The sequence below is a fragment of the Haemaphysalis longicornis genome, unplaced genomic scaffold, assembly GCF_048455015.1.
Source record: "Haemaphysalis longicornis isolate Haplotype H1 unplaced genomic scaffold, Haemaphysalis longicornis Haplotype H1 scaffold_10, whole genome shotgun sequence".
Classification (NCBI taxonomy): Eukaryota; Metazoa; Arthropoda; class Arachnida; order Ixodida; family Ixodidae; genus Haemaphysalis; species Haemaphysalis longicornis.
The window spans coordinates 47893984-47915384 of record NW_027526204.1 but is presented as its reverse complement, the minus strand read 5'-3'; the positions used below and the strand labels follow the sequence as shown (position 1 = coordinate 47915384).

Genomic DNA, 21401 nt, shown 5'->3' with positions numbered 1-21401 from the left:
AAGAAAGGACAATGAATGGCTCAAGCGATTAAAGTTTTCTTCCATACACAATCAAGCTCGTAAACATAGCGCTTAATACCCCGTTGACCTTTATTACCCTTTCCCCTCCCACGAAAAAAAAGACAAAGGTCGTCAGCATTTTGTACAGATAACTCCAGAGTTTTCGGGAGCGTTGTTGATCCCGGCTTCGATGGCCATGGTGTAGAACGCAGATGAAGTGTCAGACAGTAGTCTCTGCACACTGTCGAATTCTCTTACTTTTCCATCCTCCATCACGAGTATCCTGGAAGTAGAGGGCGGCAAGCTGATATCCAGACTACTAGTACTGAATAAAGAAATCCACGCTAACTTTTACGTTCTGGATTTTGTTTTAATTTTGAGCTGCTTCTCGTAATTGGGGTGTCTGTACAAACCAGCAATGAATACCTATAGCGATGACACCGTGGGGCCACATTCCGGTGAGCGCTGCCTATATAAAAAATTCGAGCTTTTTTTAAATGGCACCAAATGATGATCTCTCCAGCAGTTGACTGCGGAGTCCATTTTGCCCTCCCAAGAACTTGCGGCTCTTTCCCTTCTTACGTCCATATTGGTTACCATAAATGTTATATAAACACGCAGGTTAGCCGCGGCTTGGGTCGGATATGCTGCACGCCAAGGCCCCAAGCCCCGATCTGCGAACAAGGGCCCTTTCTTGTCAAGCCACTCGTCACTGTCGCGTTCCTTGTTGGTAATATTGGACGCAACTAATAAAAGTACCCCTTAATTTCATACAATTGCCTACCCACGGCGAAGACCGCTTCTACGCAAGCTGTGCCCCATGTTTTCTGGCACCTAAACTTCACTATGAGGGTACTCCCAGCGGCAATGTTCGCCAGCGGCGTCTTGAGCCGGCTAACGACGTGTTGGGGACGACTGCCTATGATAGGTTCTTTCTAGTGACTATTTTATAGTCGCCAAGTGAGGCGGACTTTCCGAAGATCGGCTGCATCTGCTCGAGATGGCACACTCTCGCACGCCGCTCTGCTCCACCTTCGGGTTCCTGAAAGCTCCCAGCATGCAACCTGCTCCGCCACCTTCGTTCAGCGGGACGGCTCCCGGTGCCCCACATAGAAAATTACGCCTGCCGCTGTGAAGCCCCTCACTCAAGGGCGCAGACGAACGGGATACCCGGGAAGTTGTAAAAAGGGCTGTGCTTGGAAAGAGTCTTCCCGATGCATTGTCTGCTACCGACCTTTTGCCCTGCTTTCTCTTTTGTGCCAAGCACCCCAACTTCCTAAACCACAGTGTGGAGAGGAGGCTGATGTATGTACACCCGGATATTATTTCACCTGAACTCCACTCCTCGTCTTTGGAAAGTGCATCGCCTTTATCACTGTTACCGCTCGCAATGGCTTAGCACAGCGGCCGGCCCAAGTACTTCGATCAAGACCAGTGATTAGGGCTGCTCTTTTTGCGCTCAACAGCAGCGTAAATAGCGCCAATCCTGGGGAGATACCACTTTCGGCTAAAATGAGTTATGATATTACAAAAATTGAGAAATGGGGCCAGGAACAACCAAGCGATGTGTCTTGCTTGAACAATTTACCTTAGTGATACAAGTGTCCAATTTCGACGACACCCTCAGACCACCCCCCCCGTCTTAGTACTTTCGCTTGGCATGCACGACTCGTAGTTGACGCCTTTCACCTCCGCCACTTGCGCCAAAACGCCAAGGACCCTAACAGTGGGTCCTTTACCTATCAGGGGTCCTCGTTCACCGAGGAGTCCGGCAGCCGTCTCGCAACGCCACTTCCTAATGGTAATGTGCTCTTTTCGCTATTTATACAAGAATCGAGGCTCAGTGAGCTTTGTTTTTTTCAGCTTCGCACGCAACCGCCACGGCCAGTCGGCATGTGCTTTGAGTAGTCTCTAAAGCACTGACTCGCAAAGGTGCCCCAACTTTACTGCGATTATGTGCGAAGCTAATGACACGCGAGAGCCTTCGCTGTCTTCGTCACAGTTTCACCCTCTGTCGACACAGCCGACGCTACAATAATTCGCACACTTACCACATTCAAGTCTACTTGGGTCCACCCAATTCAAATTATCGCGTGAGGACGGGATGTCGCTTCCACCCAAACAATGCTGAAATTTACCACCTTACTCCAGGGCAGTTTTTATATGGACCGCTGTTTAGGTTCGCCCCTCTTATATTTCTAATACCGCTAGTCGCAGCACCTCAAAGTATATATTAAAGGAGCCATGAAGAGAAAACACAAGTTTGGTTCATTCAAAAGATTGTCTCGTTAGAATCATACTGACACCACTTTTAACGTAAACTTCGCTCAAATAAGCTACATAATTAGGAAAAACGGGAATGGTCATGCGACCCACCAGCTCATTTCCCGCAACAGAACCTATGTCGTCACATGGGCTAAGCTCTGCGATTGGCGGAGGCTGGCAGAAGCAGACGCAAATTAGGTAGAACTTACAAACTAGACGAACGAGCGATTTGCGCTTAAATTTAGGGCACATTCTTTACAAAGCAATAAGAATGATGGGACAAACCGTGGAAGTTACGAAAGCACATGTAAACATAGAAGTACTGATGCGTTCTGCTGTTCGTACTACGCACAGCATGCCTGGTTTCGCTGCACAGCACTACGGGGCTTGGGGTTGTCTCAGACGACACTGGCCGATTGACGCAAGCAACGGTGTCTTACGTGACCCCATTTGTCGAGCGAGCACTGTTTCAGGGAACGAATATTTTCTCCCAGAACAAAAACAAGCCAGGTTTAAATGCGGGCAAAAACAAACCAAACGCTTGCCACGGTATGGTGGCGCCATCTAGGTTACGGAACGTAAAGAAACGCGGGAACAAACCAACACCGCTGTTCAGGGTGGAGACAACTTTCGAACGTTCCCGTGCCGCCGCAATTGGGCCCACGGGCTCAGCGCGTTATTCTTTTCGTTTCCCACGAGACCTAGCAACGCGAAACAGACAATATGATTCAAACTTCTTCAGTAAACCGCCTTGCGGCAATAATTTTAGCGCGGTTTTGACACAATGACTTGCTTCGGCGGCGAGCGAGCAACAAAAAATGGCGGCGCCAGCGTATACGTGTCTCTACCCTGTACGGCGGATGCGTGAATGAAGGTACTCTAGGCTGCAGAGCGGTCGGTTTCAGTGATGTCACTTGGGACCACGAAAACGCACGATTGAGCGGGAAAATGAAAATTTTAACCTAAATTGTTTCATTTCTCAGTGAATAAAGCACCGTTTGTATCCGGACAAGCGCTGGGGCACTATAAAACACGAAATCTTTCGAATAAAACCAACTTGCATTTTCTCTTCATGGCTCCTTTAAGGAACGGCATAAACGCCACTGTATTCTATGCCAAACGTGTAGTTCTCAACTCAGACATGGGAGGTGGGATGGTCTGCGGCTCAGTGGTCTTTCTTCCAACAAAGAAGTGCAGGGGGCCGCCCATGTTTTATTACTTTTGGATAACATACGATAAAATCTGTATTAAATTTCGCCCAGCTTTTAGAGTGGCAATAATCGCTGATTTTCACAAATGTCATGAGACGTATCGGTTCGCCCATAAAATTCAGATCCACATTTTCTCCTGTTAATTCGGGTGACTCGGCTAGGTTTAGCGCGCCCGTTAAGCAACGAAACAAGCAGGGAGTACTGCAGTGTTGGACGTGGCGAACCATGTGCGCGCTAGGACCACTTTGGGAAAGTGCCAAGGCACACTGTTCGCTGAGTGCTGCTGGCGGCACCCGGCCTTCGGCCTGCTGAATACATCGATGGATATCTTGTTCTCAACAAATTAGCGCAGGTGCACTTGCTTCCTACGTAGCATACTGTAGCCGCTGACACTAAGTAATGTTGTGCCAGAGCGCCTGGCCCAAAGGCGTTGCACGAGGTGACGCGCCGACAGCGAGGCTGAGTCACGCCTCTCCCTTTGTCGCTGCGGCGCGGCCGAATCCTGCATCTCGAAACGCTGCGGCGCGGCCGACTCCTGCATCTCGAAACGCTGCGGCACGGCCGACTCCTGCATCTCGAGACGCTGCGGCGCGGCCGAATCTCTCAGCGGAGAACGACCCAAACAAGGGCATGTCGCTACGCCCGGAGGCGAGGTCACGGAGACGGCGGCGGCATCGCTCTCCCTTTCCCCATTGGCGGCGCAGCTGACTCACCGCTTCGCTACCATTCGTCGGAATTCAAACTTCAGGCAGCGAGAGCCCTGATTGGAGCATTTCGAACTTCTTGGGGCCACAACGAACTCCCGGGCTATAAAAGAAGCCCGGAGGCTCTCATCGTCGGCATTCCTCGGCGGCTTCTCTCCGGCACCAGTCTCTTCGGAAGCACCGAGTGAAAGGGGTGCTGTCGCCTTTGTGCGAGTTATGTAACGTTTGCTTACCTTGTACATACTGTATATAAATGTTACTTTAAGTTTTCGTCGGCTCGAGAACTTCTTCGCTCGGCTCTGCTCCGCGTCGATAGAGGACGGAGCAAGGCAACATCGCTACACCGGTGACTGCGCTCGGGTGGCCAGTCGCAACAGCGGAGACAGCGTCGGGATGGCTGATTCCCAACCTCGGTGACGAGCTGGATGCGAGTCACAACTTGGCAACGGCCCTGGGATGCTCATTCCCAACAGTGGTGCCAGCGGTGGGATCGTCATTTCCCAACAGTAAGCTCGTTGAAGAATGAAGGATCTGGTGTGCCTTTTACTGCCACAATAAAAGGCCAGTCACTGCGAAAGCTCCTTGGTTCAGACTTCCGTTATTCAAATGTATGAGTAATTCCGGCTCATGCAGCTATTTCGTCGGGACGAGCTTCCGAGAACTATACATGTTAAAATGCCTGTTAATTCCACCGCGAATAGGTTCAGACCTGAACAATTCGAACTACGCGCGACATCCCGGCGTCTTGGCGCCGGTCCTACGGCCAGAGGAACGCAGTCCATTTAATACTGTGTGCTTGGGCGCAAGTGCCAGCGGTTAGGATGCTTAACTATTATCCCCACTCTGCCTTTGTCACAAAACTTTGCTAGAAAATCAGCCACCTGTGTTCAGAGATGGCTTGACAGCTCCAATGGCAAACGTTTTTGAGGGATCTGCTTCGCGATTTACGGAGATATATAGGCCAGTGCAGTGGTGTGTGGTGCTCTGACAGATGACGATGCAATTTCGCAACCCACAAGCGCAGAACCTGTCGCTGCCGGTGACAAAGTGGAGGGGAGAACAACGGAACAGTGCAGAGCTACGCTGGGAAGTCACGGCCTGACTGATTGCCGCCCGCCTCCATTCCAGTTAAAAAAGGCGCAGAGCAGGGCCTTACGACCTTTGCTTGGTAGAACAAGAAAGTCTGGCGGTCGGCTTGAAGAAACAAAAGAGTACCGCAGTGCCGCACTTTTTCAAATATCCAATTATTGATGTGCCCTGCATGCATCCCAAACCAACCGTTCTGGTTTTTCTTTCTCACTTTCGTTACATAAAATTTTCATTGTATCAAAGTGAGAGGGCTTCCTCTTGCGGTGCAGCAACAAGGAACTTTCACTGGACTTGCCGACGCCGACATTCGAGTCGTTAATAATTGTCGCCCTTCTTAACCTTTGCTCATTGTTCTTCAACGTGCTTGTTGTCTCGTGTCTACACAGTCCTAATGCTCCAGAATACGGCAGTATTGAAACTGGTATTTGTTGTACGTTCGTGCACTATTTGGAAATACATTTCCTACCCGTATGGTTCCATCAAACCGTTGTTTTATTCTCTGAGAGCCTACAGCGCGATTTAAAGTGGGATGACTACTTTTTAATCAGTGTAACTTAAAAAAAATATTATCTAGTAAGATTTCGGTGCACGTTGAAGACGCCCAGGTAGTCAAAATTAGTCCAGAACGCTCCACTACGGCGCGCCTCATCGCCTGCGTTGGGCTAGCGCGTTAAACCTTACAATCAATCAATGAATCAATCAAGCTATCTAGTACATACACGTGCATTCTACAGACCAGCTGTGGCTGTCAATGGCTTCTTAGTGTTATTTGTGTAGACAGATAGTTTACTTATTACCCATTTTTCTAAATTGTGCTCGTCAGTCATCTTGAGGGCCATGACCAGAAGTCTAAGTATTGCATTTGGACCGCTTTCTTTATCCTTCACATTCACCCTTTATATGTTACGTCACCTTTTCTAAACTGTGAAAGTGTCAAATTTAACGCCTGCAAATTTATGAAAAATTTAACTCCTACCCTTTCATTTACCATTTATGCCTTAAGAATGCTGAAAGAAGCGCGAATGTTTTACGACATCAAAACAGCATTAAGAGTGCGCCAAAACCTTCGCTGAAAGTCCGTCCAATCGATCTTCAAGCCTTCAAACACCCAAATTGCCAAGGAAGAACAACCCATGCGACGATTTTTCGAGCTCTATGTAAACGCATCAACCAACAATCTAAATGTATACCGATACGTTGTTTATGAGCTAACATTGCACTATTGGACTCCTTATTCATGCTACATGCGTATATTGTATTATCTAGAACCGTTCCTTTTCCTGTATTTAGGCAACCGTTTGGGCACAATAGGGGCGTATGGCTCAAGTTTTGCCGCACATATGCAGCGCCGTTTCCTCCCCTGGCGGGCTTTGCTAACATTTCATCGGCGTACACGGGGTACGCTCTTCGGGAGATTCGCTTGTCGTACGCTTCTTGCTGCTGCGCCGTGATGTAAACTAGCGCGCCTAAGGCAAAAAAAAAAACAGGTCATTAAATATTGTTGTGCATATAGGTGCCACACAGCGTCTTAAGCACGAAGGGACAGGCGCCCCTCGTGAAGTTCTATGCGTTTCCCGGCAAGCGGTTCGAGACAGACCGCCGAGAAGCCTGGATTAGGGTTGTGTTAGGGACAAAGGGAGCTACCATTTCTCTGCCTTCCTCATATGATTCAGCAGCTCAACTGAACTAAATTACTTGGCTTTCTAATAGCTCTGATGGGACCCCGTGGCTGCCAAATAAAACGACACACGAATATGCACCGGGCCCTTCGCCAAGAACGCAAATAGCGAGAGCCAGGCCAACCCAGCGTACCTGCCGACTTTGTTTCCCCATGTTTACAAGAGGCGGCATGTAAGCGTTGAGAGACACGAGAGATAAGAGGAAGCGGAGAATAGGCCACATTTTGCACTCACTAATACGCGCCCTCCTTTTACCGCAGGTAGGCAGCGCAGTCGATCCTCTGCCCGAAATTTGACCTCGCCACATCCGCCCGAGGAATCTTCACCCGTGGACGTGCTGTCGAACACGTCGGAGAACGACGGCTCGCCAGCCACGAATGCTCCACTAAAAGCCTTCGAGCAGGGCTTGCCGCCCTTGACTGAAGTGTAAGTCGACGACTCGACGCTTACGGCAGCTGCGGCTGCGAACGCCGACTTCCGCGATCGTCGAGCTTCGACGGCCGCGGCGGCCGCTCTTCTGATGCAGGCGAAAAGCAAAGACGCCGGTGTGTTCGAGATTTCGTCGCACGTTAAACATCCTAAGGTGGTCAAATTAATCCGGAACTCCGCACTACGGCGCGGCTCGTCGTCTGTGTAGCGTCTTCTCGTTAAAATTCATAATCAATCATGAAGCCACGGTGAAAAGGGGAGTCGAGCGAATGCATTCCTAATCGAAATGCCTGGGAACAGTCCCGCGATGCTGTTGTTCCCGTCCCACTTCGTTTTTTTTTTTCGATGGTTTTCCCCACTGCTGGGATCTGGTTGTGCAAGTCTCGTCAGTTGCCTCATTCACGTAGGCGCACACAGCCGCGGCATGCTTACAGTGGCCGGTAATTCCCGCCCTGCAAGATCACGCCCCGGAGGCTATGGACCGCGTATGACCGCAGATCTGCACGCTAAAAGTCAATTTAGTATCTCCATCTTCGTCTACTTAGCCTCTGAGCGCCAAGACATTCCACAAGAGCGGGCGAAACCAGCACCGGCAGCACGGCAGCCCGGTACGCGTACGCCGCTCTAGGGCGATCTTCCGCCGCGCGCGGCGCTACTAGTATCATTCCGGCGAGCCGTCTGGCCCATCCGTACGCCCCTATAGAAATGCGGTTTCGCGCATGCGCTGTTTGTACAGAGATATTTTCAGAGCTTTCCGGTCGAGCAAGCAGTCTATTGGTATCTTCATTACCTTTTTGATAAGACGCCATCGGTTCCACTAAAAAAGTTGTGGTATAAAAATCATACCCACAATTCTTTCCTCAGTAACAGCTGATGTGCTTAACGAAGAACGCTGCGATGGACCTCCTCGTAACATCCCTTTTCACTATATTTCCTTAGTTACAGCAGCAGAGCTCTCTTTCAAAGACAACAAATGCCACAGGAGAAACATAAATTTTAGATTTCACAGTTTGTAAATCTCACTCGCAGCTTACGTAAAGGTCTGGGAAAAAACAGGTTTTCTGGGGAAAACTTGTTTTTCTGGGAAAACGTGTGCTTCTGGGGAAAAAGAAGATTTGGAAGCAGGTGTCATCCCAGGGCAGTGTTAACCCAGGGCAGCGCATCCACTTCCTAGTGGCAGCCTTGAGATGCCTCTTTATATCAATGCTCCTTTTTAGTAATACAACAGCCTTAATCAGTGCTTTGATGGAGATGAAGGGGTCTGTTTATTCTTACCTACCCTCTTTTTGGAAGAAAAACGTCCTTCTAGGGAGGAAAATAGGCAACCACCAGGGCAGAGAAGCATCCCTAACCTCAACTAAGAAAATACCAAGTCGATGGACTGCGTATCATACCCAGCGAGTGTTAATTTTCATTCTTGAAAGAGTGACAATTATAAGGCAGGCATTATGCCATCTTAACAAGTTGGCGGATGCTCACTTGCCTGCAGTTCCTCAGGCACATCTAATCTCAGGCACTTAACAGCGCACACTGCTCATTTCTAATTGCTCCTTGACGGGGCTTGCCTGTTTCACTGAGTTGTACTACGTCTCGAAACAGCTTGATTGAAGTAATCAGAATTTTTAGAAATTCTAGGGGTGGTCATAACTTGACCTCCACATATGGCGAACGCCACCTATACTTCGGAGTGTTCGTTGGTACAAATTTTCCCAAGTAAAGAAAAGAACAAAGGAAATAGTGCTGTGTTTGTAAAATCGTATTACGGAGTTCCGCGACAACGAAGCCAACCGTGGCCTGCAGAAAGCAGTTTGCGTTACAGTCGACTTACCATATTCAAAGTGATTAAACCTTGGCGCAAATTTTCCTGCGCATGCCTTTCAGATGTAAAAAATTTTAGTGCTTCCTCACACAATCTGATATGCCTCCCTTTAGGCCGCCCTAGCTTCGTAGGTAATTTGTAAGGCGAGATCTTAAACACTGCTGCATTCCTACTACTCGTCGCATGTTTTCAAGTCTGGGCACTTTATTGCGTCCTCAATAATCACTCGTCAGTAACGCCCACTGTCTAAGCATACTTCAAAGGCATCAAACACGTTAAGTTGACAATGATTGAGAGGGAGTATTTTATTGATGTGGTCGAAAGACGCTCACCTGTCGTAGTCGAGGACGGTGTGCAGGCGGTGCGCGATGGTGAACAGCGTGCAGTGCGCGAAGGCGTCCCTGAGCGCCACCTGGATGAGGCGGTCCGTGTCGCCGTCCATCTGCGACGTGGCCTCGTCCAGCAGGAGGACCTTGCTTCGGCGCAGCAGGGCCCGCGCCAGGCACACCAGCTGCCTTTGGCCCACGCTGCGGCCGTGATAGCAGCGACATCACGTCGTTAAATTCATTGGCCTAACCTAAACGGTTTTGCTGATGGCGGTAGCAGGATATGAGTTGTTGCCAGTAAGGAGGCGAAAAGGCGGTAAAAGTTCAGGGGAGTTGCGAACGCATGAAATATGCTACACTGTATTCGTCATTTTATATTTGTGTACATACTTTATAATTACATTTATATGCCCTCTTAATATTTCGGAATCTCTCGCTGGGGCATGCTGGCATAAATTCTGCGTCGCTCCGCGTCGCTGTGTTAACAGAGCGAGCTACAGAATAGCACAGAAGAAGGAGTGGAGGGACTGCGCAGAGACAGCTGGCTTCGAGAGTGGAGAGCGGTGCCTTCGCAACGCTGGCTACGCTTTCACGGAGAGGGCGGTTCGGACAACATAGAAATACATAAACAATAAATAAATAAAACGACATGGTGTGTCCAGCCAACTGCCTCTTTGTCGACGGACCTCGTTACCACCCCCCCCCTCCACCCCCCCCACACACACACACACTTGTACGTGTCGTAAAATACCAGTCTGCTGCCAGTGAGCGCGGCAACAGCGCAAGTAGTAGGAATGACGGCGACAAAATTTCGGTACCTGTGGCCAACAAAATGGGAGACATACAGGCAGTGCCTTTTATGAAGCCAGTAAACATGAACACTCAGACTGTTGGAAGGCTAAGTATGGTTGGCACTGTATACAGGCATGTATGAGAAACACAGTTTTGCGGAAAATGCAAGCAAGGTGCGTGCATCGAGCCAAGGCCCAAGTACGCGAGGCAAAGGGACGAGAGGCTCTTGTATGCTTTAGGATTCACCATAGAGCCCTCAAGTGATGTTTTTATTTGCAATACTGCCCCTCTCTTGCGCTACGACTGCAGCTGGTCGTCACAAGTGAAGTGCAATGAGGACAAATAAACTAAACACTTTTAACAGCGTTCTTATAGTATAGTATCCTTTAAAACAGAACACAGTATAGAGATATTTAGGCATTCAAGGGGCCGTATACTCGAATATACTACAGCTATTTGGCCCATCCCGACTATATACACCTCAACCTCGTGCAACTTTGACACAGCTTCCGTGCAAAAGCGAGTCATGTCACTCAGGGGAAATATCCGCCGCCATCTTTAGGCGTAAACAGCGGATGGTACGAAAACTCGCCGCAGAATGCAAAAGAGTAATTTATTTATAGAATACTTCAGGCCTTGGGCGGCTGAATGACGTAAACCATTTGCAAACAAGAAAAATTAAGAATAAAACGTGGGCGTAGCAACCTCAGGTTGATGCTATATTTCTCAGTAAACTTGCTTTAAACAAAGTAACTTGCTGGGTTTGAAGATTTAAACTAAAGGCACATGTCGGGCGCGGCAGGAAAAGAAACTGAAATTTTTACTTTCTAGACAAAGGCGCAACCCCGACGTCAGAGCGGTTCCACCGTACTACATGAATAAAAAAGATCTGCGTAATGCTTGCGTCACCGGGCCCGTGGTGGCGCAAAAGTGGATAGAAGTACCATGTGTTGATACTTTAGGGGAACAGTGGCACGGCAGCCGGGTGGAACGCTGTCATTGAAGACAGAAAAGCTAGAGAGAGGCCCCTGTGGTCACGGACGCATTGGAAGAAGTGTGAAGGTCGTCCCACGTTTGTTCACGCTCATTGGGGTCCCGCTCAACGGTGCCGAAGGCTGGCCCTGCGAGGTTCGGCGCCACTGCGCAGCCCAGCCGGCAGTCAATGCTCGACAGGGGGAGACAAGTAATACGACAGGGATCGAGCAATGGCAGAGAAGGTAGCGTCAGTGCTCAAAGCAAAAGCAAAAGCAAAAATGGGCGACCTCCAAAAACGACTTTTTCTGGCTTCAGCGCAGGTAGCGTCAGCGCCTTTCCTAAGGTTTTGTTTCTTCTGCCGGGTAGGTAGCGTTGAGAGCTGTAACCAGATGGCCCGTCGAAATATTTTCACTATCTCGCTATGGAAAGCCCTTTTATGTCGGAGGTGCCACAAGTTTTTTTTTTTTTTTTTTTTTACGGCTAAGCGCGGTAGATAGCGCCAAGACCCTAGTAAAGCCAAACAGGAGGTAAAAATAACGCGAGGTGGTCTAGAGTGCCAAGACAAGAAAGCGAAAAAGGCAGGCGCAAACTGTAGCTTACAGCACGGAAGTATTAGATACGTGTTAGATTAGATAAGTAGATAAGCCAGTAGTCGTCAGCAGACGTAGGAGCGCCTAGAAAATAACTGAAATAATCATATTATGAGCTTCCTGACAATCAGGCCATTCAATGGTGAATATTCTTGGAGGCAACGCACGTATTTGTTTCTTACTTGACCTTAATGCTACGACCATAGGCTCCTCAACGCGATTTTTCCGCAGTATCTTTCCGGTGGGCACAAGACCCACATACGCATACGCCCAATTTACGAGCCCTTTTAGGTTGTCGGCGTACTAAGGTGGGAAAACACCTCCATGCATTTTTATTTTTGCAAAGAGCGTTCACGAGTGCCATAACATATCCTCTCGGCATAATGATAGAAACCTTCATAGTGGTAAAAGCGGTAATTATTTGTGACAGGAATAGTAGGAGTAATCGCGTTCAAAATTTCCAAAGCGAAATATTACTCCTGGGCAGGAAAGATGTTATGTGGGTTATAGAGATTAGGGTAAATAGCTTGCCTGAGGTTGGTGCCGCCATCAGCCGTCTCGAGTAGCAACCCTCGGGGGTCACTTGACACCAGCTTGAATAAATACGCTCGTTCGAGGCATTGCCACAGCTCCCGATCGGAGTGCGAATTGGTGGGATCCAAGTTCATCCGAAGGGTGCCCCGCACCAAGCTAGGATCCTGAAAAGGAAAAAAAAACGCTCATTATATGATCTGCCGGTTTTCATCCTCTGTAGTGCGATGACCTCTTCCGAATATTTTTACGCACTTCCATTGTAAGCGCGTTCAGTCTTGTCATGATTAAGGAGGCAATCCCCCCGTGCGAATAAAGATGACGTGTCATAGCGGAGCCAGAGGCCGACGAAGATGAAGACGAAGCAAGAAAACGCAAATTTCCCGCGAAGAGAGCGGACTAATGACGAGGTGACGCGAGGGAGGCACGTGGAGAAATGACCAATGTGGTGGTGACCCGTGCGGTGGACACGGGCACAGCGAATGCAACAGTGCCGTGACGGCCGGGCAAAGGCTATTTAATCCCGGGGCACAGGCCAGGGGGGGAGAGAGATCAGAAGAACGCCACAGCAGGAAGGTCAGGTGGCACGAGTCCGAGGAACAAGCCGGGGGTACGAGGCCACGCCATCGACCAGAGCCACGTCAGCTGGGCCGGGGTGGACCGACGTGGCATCGGCTTCTACTTCCGCGCCGTACCACCAACCTGTGCTTTGGTGGCCCCAGCGGCGACGGTCGGGCGCCTGTGTACAGCGAGCACGCACCGTCAACTAACGCCTTGGCGGTCCCCACGCGGCGACGTTCTCGGAGCTCCCCGGTGCTACCTGCTTCCACGGTGACGGCCCCTAGGCCAGGGGCAGCTACCTGCTACGAGGGCTACCACGAGGACTAGCTGAAAAGCGGTCCACCGTGTGACTACCACGCCCAACTACGTCGCTACCACCACCACCGGCACCGCGGCAGCGGACAACTACCACTACCAGCGTGTCACGGCCACGCTACAGGTACGACACGTCAGCGCCGGAGACAGCGGTAGGCCCGTCTGCCAGGGAATTGGGATTATATGACCATGGCTGTTAGGATCGTTAACACGGACGTGGTATAGACTGAAAGTAGGACGGTTTGCTTTGTTAGGGACTTCAGTGTAGCGACTTTGGTTTGGTTTGTGCTGCCTGGGTTGTTGGCTTTTCTGGGTTTTTGTTACCGATCAGTATTTAGGAATTGCTTTGGTTGAGTTCTTTGTTGGCTTTGTTGTTTATTTTGCTTAGGGGTTTTAGTTGTGCATAATAAATGTGTGCTGTGGTAAACGTGCCAACGATTCTCCCGTGTACATTCTTCTGAGCTGGTCGAGACGTGCCATAAAACGTGACAAGTCTATTGTTTGCACAACTATCGTCTCAGTTGCTGCCTCCATCGAACCCCTGTTTGTTTTTCGTGCCTTCAAAGCGATTCTGGTAAAAATAGTCCTGCGATTAAGCCAACTGTTTTTTCTTTCACAGTGACAGCATAGCGTAGCTACTTTGTTTGAGTCGGAAAGAAGAGTAACAAAACACCCACGAAGGGCTCTGACTATCAACTGAAATTTATTGAAGAACAAGAAAACTTTTATGCAATAAAACTCTCACCAAGGCGGCACGTCCGCACACATTATCACCCGAATAGTGCAAATTTCAACTTACCGACAATTGACCGGGTGCTATGCCCACAATTAATAACCACAAAAAACGAAATCCTTTACTGAATTCACAAAAACCTTTTGGTGTAAATCTCCGGCCTTCTCTCTTCGCATACACGCCACACATGGCTGGTTCTTGACCACTTTTCCAGACACCGCTGACGACCGGGGCTTAATCGCAGGCCGCACGGCATCGTTAAGTGGCACTACAGAGGTGGCCAACTCAGCCAGTAGCTCTCGAGCCTCGTTGAAACGCCCATCACGGATCCTGTCCCCGCCAATGTCCTCGCCAGTGCTGATTCCGGCCAGCGCACCTTGTTGTTGGGTTCGCGCACCCTAAAGTCTGGCTCGCCCTTTCAAACATCGCCAGTCCGGTAGAGCGGCCGATTACAGCTGAGGCAGCCCCCAGAATGGCACTGCGCCAAACGCCACCCCACTTTCCTGCGGACAATCCTTCGATAAATCCTTCGATAAACAAAATGATGTTGCGAGACAAAGTGCTCGAGGCCCTGGGTACATACCTGCGGGCCTCGGGGCTGCACAGCGCACTCCACTACAACTCTGCCTAGCTGCCCAGATTGTGGAGGAGTGCTGCTGCTGAAGCAGCTTCTGTACTTGTGTGTGTGTGTGTGTGTGACCCCTTTTACAAGTGTGCTGTGTCCTTTGTAGATTCATGTGTTGTCTATATCTGTAGTGTTTCTCTGTAATGTTAATTTTCCCAGTGTGCAACCCTTTTTTTTTTCTCTCTTCTGTGTTTTATATTTACCCTTATTCCCCTTTTTCCTTTTTTTTCTCTTTTGTGTTTTATATTTACCCTTGCGCGAGTTACATGCATTGTAATGTCAACCTTCTCCCCCTATCCTCCTATTCCTATGTATTCTTTTCTCCCTTTCCTCCCCCTCCCCCCCTACACCAGCAGGCGTTCCGGTGTCCGCCCCCTAGGCGAGACAAACTACGCCTGTTGGTGGCTTTTCCTTTTCCTAAGTACAATAAATACATACATACATACATATGCCCTTGGCTGATGCTCGCTGCTGAAGGGCTGCCTTGTTTTACGATGGCTGGGACGGCCTGGTGAACTAAAGGCTTCAAAATTGTTGTGAGATATATTAGTGCCTCAGGGCTGGGTAACTGTGCTGGACTCTCTTTGACTAGGGACCAGTGTTACTAGCGTCACGGGGATGTGGTCCAACCTGTTTCGCTCGGCAGTGGTCGTCTTAGCAGAAACGGCTTCGCCTTAAGGAAAGGGGAGGTTCATGCGCACACAGGATCTCTTTTTTTTTTCTTGTACGCATGCGGTTGGGTATAGAAAGGTTGTAGGTTTGGCCAGCTTAGCCAGTGGCGTGGTTACGTCCGTTCTAGCTACCTCGCTGCGTGGCGCACCATATCTGAGATACTGCGTGAATTCAGAACGAGGACACTGGAAGATACATCTTCATTGGCATCTCGCCAGCACCGTCTCTCACAGAGGATCGTCCCTTCACTGAGAGGAGTTTGGACGCGCGCTCCTTTTAGGGCGCAGTCCTTTGGCGCCCGTTCGTGGGCTGAGGGGCGTCGCCGTCGGTGTCATCGAGCGACCGATGGCAAGTCCGAAGGGTGAAAGAAAGCAGAGAAGGAGAGTGTTGAGAAATTGGGAGGGGAGGGCGGTTCCCCGTGGCGACGCGAGGCGCTTATTCGAGAGTGTGTGAGGCGGGGGGAGGGGGTAGTATGCTGTGCCCGCACAAGACGCTCGAGTGCGCGGCGCTTGTCGAAAACGTGAGGGGGGCATGCGCATGACGATGATGTGCGCTCGCTTCCTAAGACGCAGTTCGTGGTCCCTTCCTGAGACGCAGTTCGCGCCACCGACGCAGAGGCCCACCATAGGTGCCATCGAAAAAACCTACTAGTGATTGCTGCTTCAGCGTATTGCAGCCATCGGGAGTAAGTGCTGAACTGCAGTGAGGCAGCCGGACGTGCGCTTTGTCAGCCGCTGCTGCTAAACGAGCTGCCAGAGTGGAGGATCTGAACTACCGACGCCATAACCCCGAGTGAGGTCTGAAAAATGAGCGAGGCAACCGGTGCATGTGCTTCGTCAGCCACTGCAAATACAAGTTTTCTGTCACCATACAGATATGTCCTTTGTAAATTCTTTGCTTCAACATATTTTGCACAAACAAAACAGCTTAAAAGCTGCGCCCAAATATCGCATTAGTGAGTATCGTAATCGCCAGCCATCTTTTTTTATTCCGGAATGGAATCCGCTTGGAGACCTACTCGATCGCAGGTGGCCTGTCGCGGGTGAATCGCGCAGTTGTGAATCGCATTCTCCCCGCAGCCACCACGACACATATCTGTGTCTCGGTACTCCGATTCCGTGAGAGTGGATTCCCGGTCTGTCAGTAGGCAACCTATATATACATTCCTACGCAACCTATATTCCCATAGTATGCCAACCGTGCGTGAACACCTGAGCCCCTGCGTAAGTCACTGGATTCCGCTCCAGGGGAAACACACCTTGGTAGCTGTTAGAGTGGCGTGGCTGGTCGGGATCTGCTGGTGTAGCTAAGCATTCCCAAACAGTCAACCCGAAAAGGTGACGGCGGCAATGATAAGGCAAGACCAGCCAGAAGCAGGAATCCACCGTAGCGACAAGTGGAGAATGAAACGAGGTGGCGTGTCGATGTACTAGCCCACAATAATACCAAGGTTGATCAGAAACAATACGTGGCTTCAGCAAGCATCACACCTGCGCAATATTTTTGTGCTCCCCCATCGAATCTAACGGAAATGTGTCCTTGTTTTTGCGTGCCCCGGCATTCCGCAACGCCGCACTTGTGCTTGTTGCTTGAGCAGCAGCTCCATTTTACACAAAACGGTTGGAGGGCCGTATTTCTGTGTTAAATATGGCGTTCTGGACGGTGCCTCTGTTCATTATTCACCACCAATATAAGGAAAACCACCTGCTAGATTATTCAGCGGCTACATTTGCCACGCATCAAGCCACCGACCCCTACAAAAATTGCATCCGGGCTCATTTCGTGGTCACAAGAGCCTCGATGGAACAAGGTTGTCTTTGAGTGGCGAAGTTCGCAAGTCGCTAGAGGTGGACTTTGTACCCACCAGTTAAATTGTAAACAATACAAAATAAGGGAGCCAGCAATGTATATTTGCCACTGTTTTAAAGCGAAGCTTTTTAAGGTGTACCCCCAGTGGTTCGCTCGCGACCGATGGTGTCAGCAGAAAACTCCCCCGAACAAATAAAAGAACCTGGAAGGAATAGTGAAATGGAGCGAGAGCCTATTATCTTTCGCATTGACCTACGAGCCCACGCGGAGACGGGGGAGACCGGCGGTGCACTCATGGAGCCCATCTGCGGGTTTACCACCCTGCGTTCTCACTGAATGCCACGTGATACCGTCACGTGACCTATCGCGCCGCTGGGCGCTTTGTCCAAGGCACGTGTAGCGGCCGTGTGCACGCATTGCGCGTGCGCTAGGAGTTATAAAAATTAAAGGAAGCTCACAGAGACGGAGGCAGAGATGGAGGAGAAGTAAGATAATCTAACACCGGGTTTGAGTTTTCTTTATTTTATAAAAAAATAATTCCCACTCATGTGCGTCACAAATACAACTGAACTAACCACCGTCCATGAATCAAGCATTGATTTGACCTTACCAAAGAATGTCTCTTTGAAGTAATAAATGGTGAGGTTAAGTGCATTTGACTTGTCTAGCGTTTCACTCTCTGTGGAGCCACGTGCCTGAATTCAATTCACGTCGCATGGGTAATCGTTGTGGGTGTCCTTTACAACTTCGCTTTCCAACCTCATGCACAAGGAGGATTGGCGCGCTTTTTTCTACTGTCTCGTGATTTGAAGCACGACTAATTAAAAACTGCCAGGGGTTTACCGACGCCCTGCGTAAACCGTAGCTACATTTGTAGAAAAGTGGTGCGCTGTGAGCGGCCTCTTTGATCGACCGCAAAGATATCCGAAAAATGCACAATTTTATGAAGAAACTGGTGACAGAAGTTTGTTTAATTGCAGTCAAAACAAGATGCCCATTCGCTTGTTATGACTTGAGAAAACGTATTATTTTCCCGTGAGAAAACAAAACGCAGATGTAGTTGCGGTGGACCTGTTTGAATACATGATCAGTGCCCTAGGTAGCTAAAAGCAGTTTATAATGAGGCAGTTCTTGACTGTACTCAGTAATTGGATAATGTGTATTTGTATCTCACAAACTGCGTTGCTTTGTCGGAGCTGTTCCAGCTCAGTTGACGCTGGTTTCACCATAAATGCACAGCTCAGGATAATAAACAATAAAACCATTCTTGTTACGGCAATTACGTTATGCCTGGTTGCTAGACGTTATCAATAAACATGCTAGCGAAAGGGAAGTTAAGCATGCGGAATGATATGTTGTACATTACTTTGAAACAATCCTTTAATTTGCGTTCGGCAACTGCGATCGGGCACACACCAATGTTGATCTCAGGGCGTGCGCTTGAAAGATAATGGTTAAGAAACTGTCACGTGGTTTTAAGACGGGCAGCTTGTTTCTATACTGGCCTTATTTTAAGTTATAAAACAGACGCCCAGTCGATATCAATACTCTTAAATAGGTTTTTATTACCTAGAGTCGTTTTGTTGCGTCGATATGCGAAGGTACGTTCCGGACCAAATGAACATTTTCGAGCCTTATGGCAGATATCACATTCTACTCACCTGGGGTATGACTGTGATGCTTCTTCGGAGAACCCGCAATGGCACATCTGCTATATCGACGCCATCAATGAGGATTTGGCCCTCGGATGGTCTGAGCATGCGCAGAAGGGCGAGTACCAGTGAAGACTTCCCTGCTCCTGTACGACCCACAACGCCAACCTGCGATTTGCAAGTTCACTTTAACCGCCAAAATTAAAACAGCAACAACAGTACATTGTCCCCAACAATACAAGCCTGAGCGCACACCCCTAGCCCGCTCGTTTCGGACTCAATAGGTTATTTATTCATTACAGCCATTGTTTAGCTAATGTAGGGGGGAAAATAAATTGTTCCCATTTTTACCTACGCGGTCGATATCACCTTGATGCTCTTCGTATTCTCGGGATGTATTTACAATTCCTCAGTATTTTAGGGAATAATCTCTATGCTTCGTGGAATCAACGCTGCGAGGAATAGAATTATTCACAAAGAAAAAACATGGTTGGGAAAATCTGAGCGTGCTTCGTGCAGCTAAAACAGAAGCCACCTGAGGAGTGTTCTAAAAAATTACGACCAGCTCGCGCCAGGGAAGGTAAGAAGCATAACCGCAGGGCTTCTGAGAAAAGGCCACGGTCCGTAGAAGGAGCGCCTTCTATATGTCGCCACACGGGCTCAGAGCCTTATTCGAAATATGTATGGGTCACAACGCACCAGGTTCTAGTAGCGGGAAGAAAGCAGAGAAAGTTCTCCGTGACGGAAATGCTAAAGATGTTCAAAATAGGGCTCATGGTATCAGCCATCGCGAGAAAGCGGCTATAGATGAAGCTGCGGCACTGGACCGACGAGAGCAGCACGATACTTCAACAGAAAGTGCAACAGCCTATCATCAGAAGGATAAACTGTATTTTCGAAATCCACATTATTGGAAAGTCATCACCATGCGCCATATTTTTTGTCCTCCTCCACAAGACCCCCTTACATATTACGAGAAACTCTTTCTGCGCTTATTTCAACGCCTCTCCTGCAAAGTTAGAGACCGCTATACAGCTTCATGGGTGAATGCACTTGGCTAACACAAATTTGTCGAGGACCAACAAAGGAATAGTGACGATGTGGCTGCAGAACGGCGGACCTGCGTGGGTGGAGCTGCGCAAACTACTTCGGAAAGGTGGTCAGTGCTGACCCCAGCGCCGGGAGATAAGAGCGGCGCGGAATCGGTGTGGGCTGGGGTGCACTCTACGAGCACTCCCAAATAATGAAAATAAAGCTACCTGTATCACCGGTGACGACAAATGGTGACGACAAATGGAGCTAGAAATTGACGACAAATGGAGCTAGTGACGACAAATGGAGCTAGAAATTGGGACCTCCGTAAACCTCATAATCTCCCTGCGTGTAATCATTAACATTTCAGCCCAAATAACCTACGAGTTTCTGAAAGGGGAGCAAGAGTGTGTGTGCATAAATCATCCAATTTTCACTGTTTTACCTGGAGTAGCAAGCCAGCCTTTCTACTAGCCTATCCATGCCAATCATCTCGTTCTCCCAAAGAACTCTTTTCCAGATTTCAAAGGTCTCCGTATTTCCTCCACCATTTCCAATGCGCTGTAATCATTTAAGGGTATCGCGGGGTGTTTCATACACCGCTTGATTTCATCAGCAGCTCTGCCCTCGTCTCACTGTTTCATGTGTACTTACCGCTACAGGAAGCTTCGCTTGGACTAAAAAGCGTTTACCTTTCAGAATCGCGAAGTCGTGTCACCAAAAAAGCCGCCGTCGTGGCACATAAGATTTATGCAACACTACTGAGCTCGAAATCGAAAGTGTGTTTTTTTTCGGCCGTTGTTGTTTTTCTGATGGATTCAAAGAATAATTAGTCGCCGCGTACAAGAACCTTGCCTCGGGCCTGATACGAACCTTTATCGTTGTGCCGTTTCTGCAAGCTCTTAGGAACCTATGGTTACCCCCCACACCATGCAGCAATCTATGATCTGCTAGCCATAGAATTTCCGGCCTCCAGTTCCTTTTGTGGTAGTGTTATCGCAATCGAAAGTGAAAGTGTCGCTACTGAAAGGGAGGCTAACATTGACGGCATGCTGCCTTTGTCACTCACGAAGGCACAACTCCCCAAGAAAAGCAAACATTTCGAAAGGTCAAACACTTGTAGCAAGGTTCGAAACTTTTTGGTGTGGGTAGATCAGCGTTGCTTGAATTTGACACTTTTCGCCAGCATAATCCAGGGATGGGGGAGCTTTTTCAAATGCTGTGACTGTCACCAATATATTACTGTACACCGATTTTGCTTAGATAGTAACCTCTTACTGGACTAAGAGGACTTTATGCGGCTCACACTTCTGCATACTACATCCGTCATTTCACAGCTGTGAAGTTTTCACCATTTTACAAGATATTCCATGACTACGTTGATGTATAGCAAAGTTGATCTAATTTATAAGGGTCAGTTTATTTCTGTTCCCTTGCAAGGAAATGGGCACAATCTTCTGGGCTCTAAATATTCTCTAAATTCCAGATGCTTTGTTATATTGTCTAATGAGCCCTTTCATCACGAGTACACCTAACTCCCCTAATACGCGGTCTTCGGAGCACCTGTGGCACCGGCGGCTTCCCCCTCACAG

General features: G+C 49.0%; 1 protein-coding gene across 1 annotated transcript in view; it reads right to left on the bottom strand.

Annotated features, from left to right (window-relative positions):
* Positions 1-26: 26 nt before the first annotated feature.
* LOC144158460 (ATP-binding cassette sub-family C member 2-like) overlaps positions 27-21401 on the bottom strand; it is a 104499-nt gene continuing 83124 nt past the window's right edge. The window contains exons 24-27 of the mRNA XM_077689341.1: positions 18787-18945; positions 12411-12577; positions 9529-9723; positions 27-283 (exon numbers count right to left, since the gene is read on the bottom strand). Coding sequence (XP_077545467.1) covers positions 133-283; positions 9529-9723; positions 12411-12577; positions 18787-18945 — 672 coding nt within the window. The 3' untranslated portion in view covers positions 27-132. The remainder of the gene's footprint in view (positions 284-9528; positions 9724-12410; positions 12578-18786; positions 18946-21401) is intronic.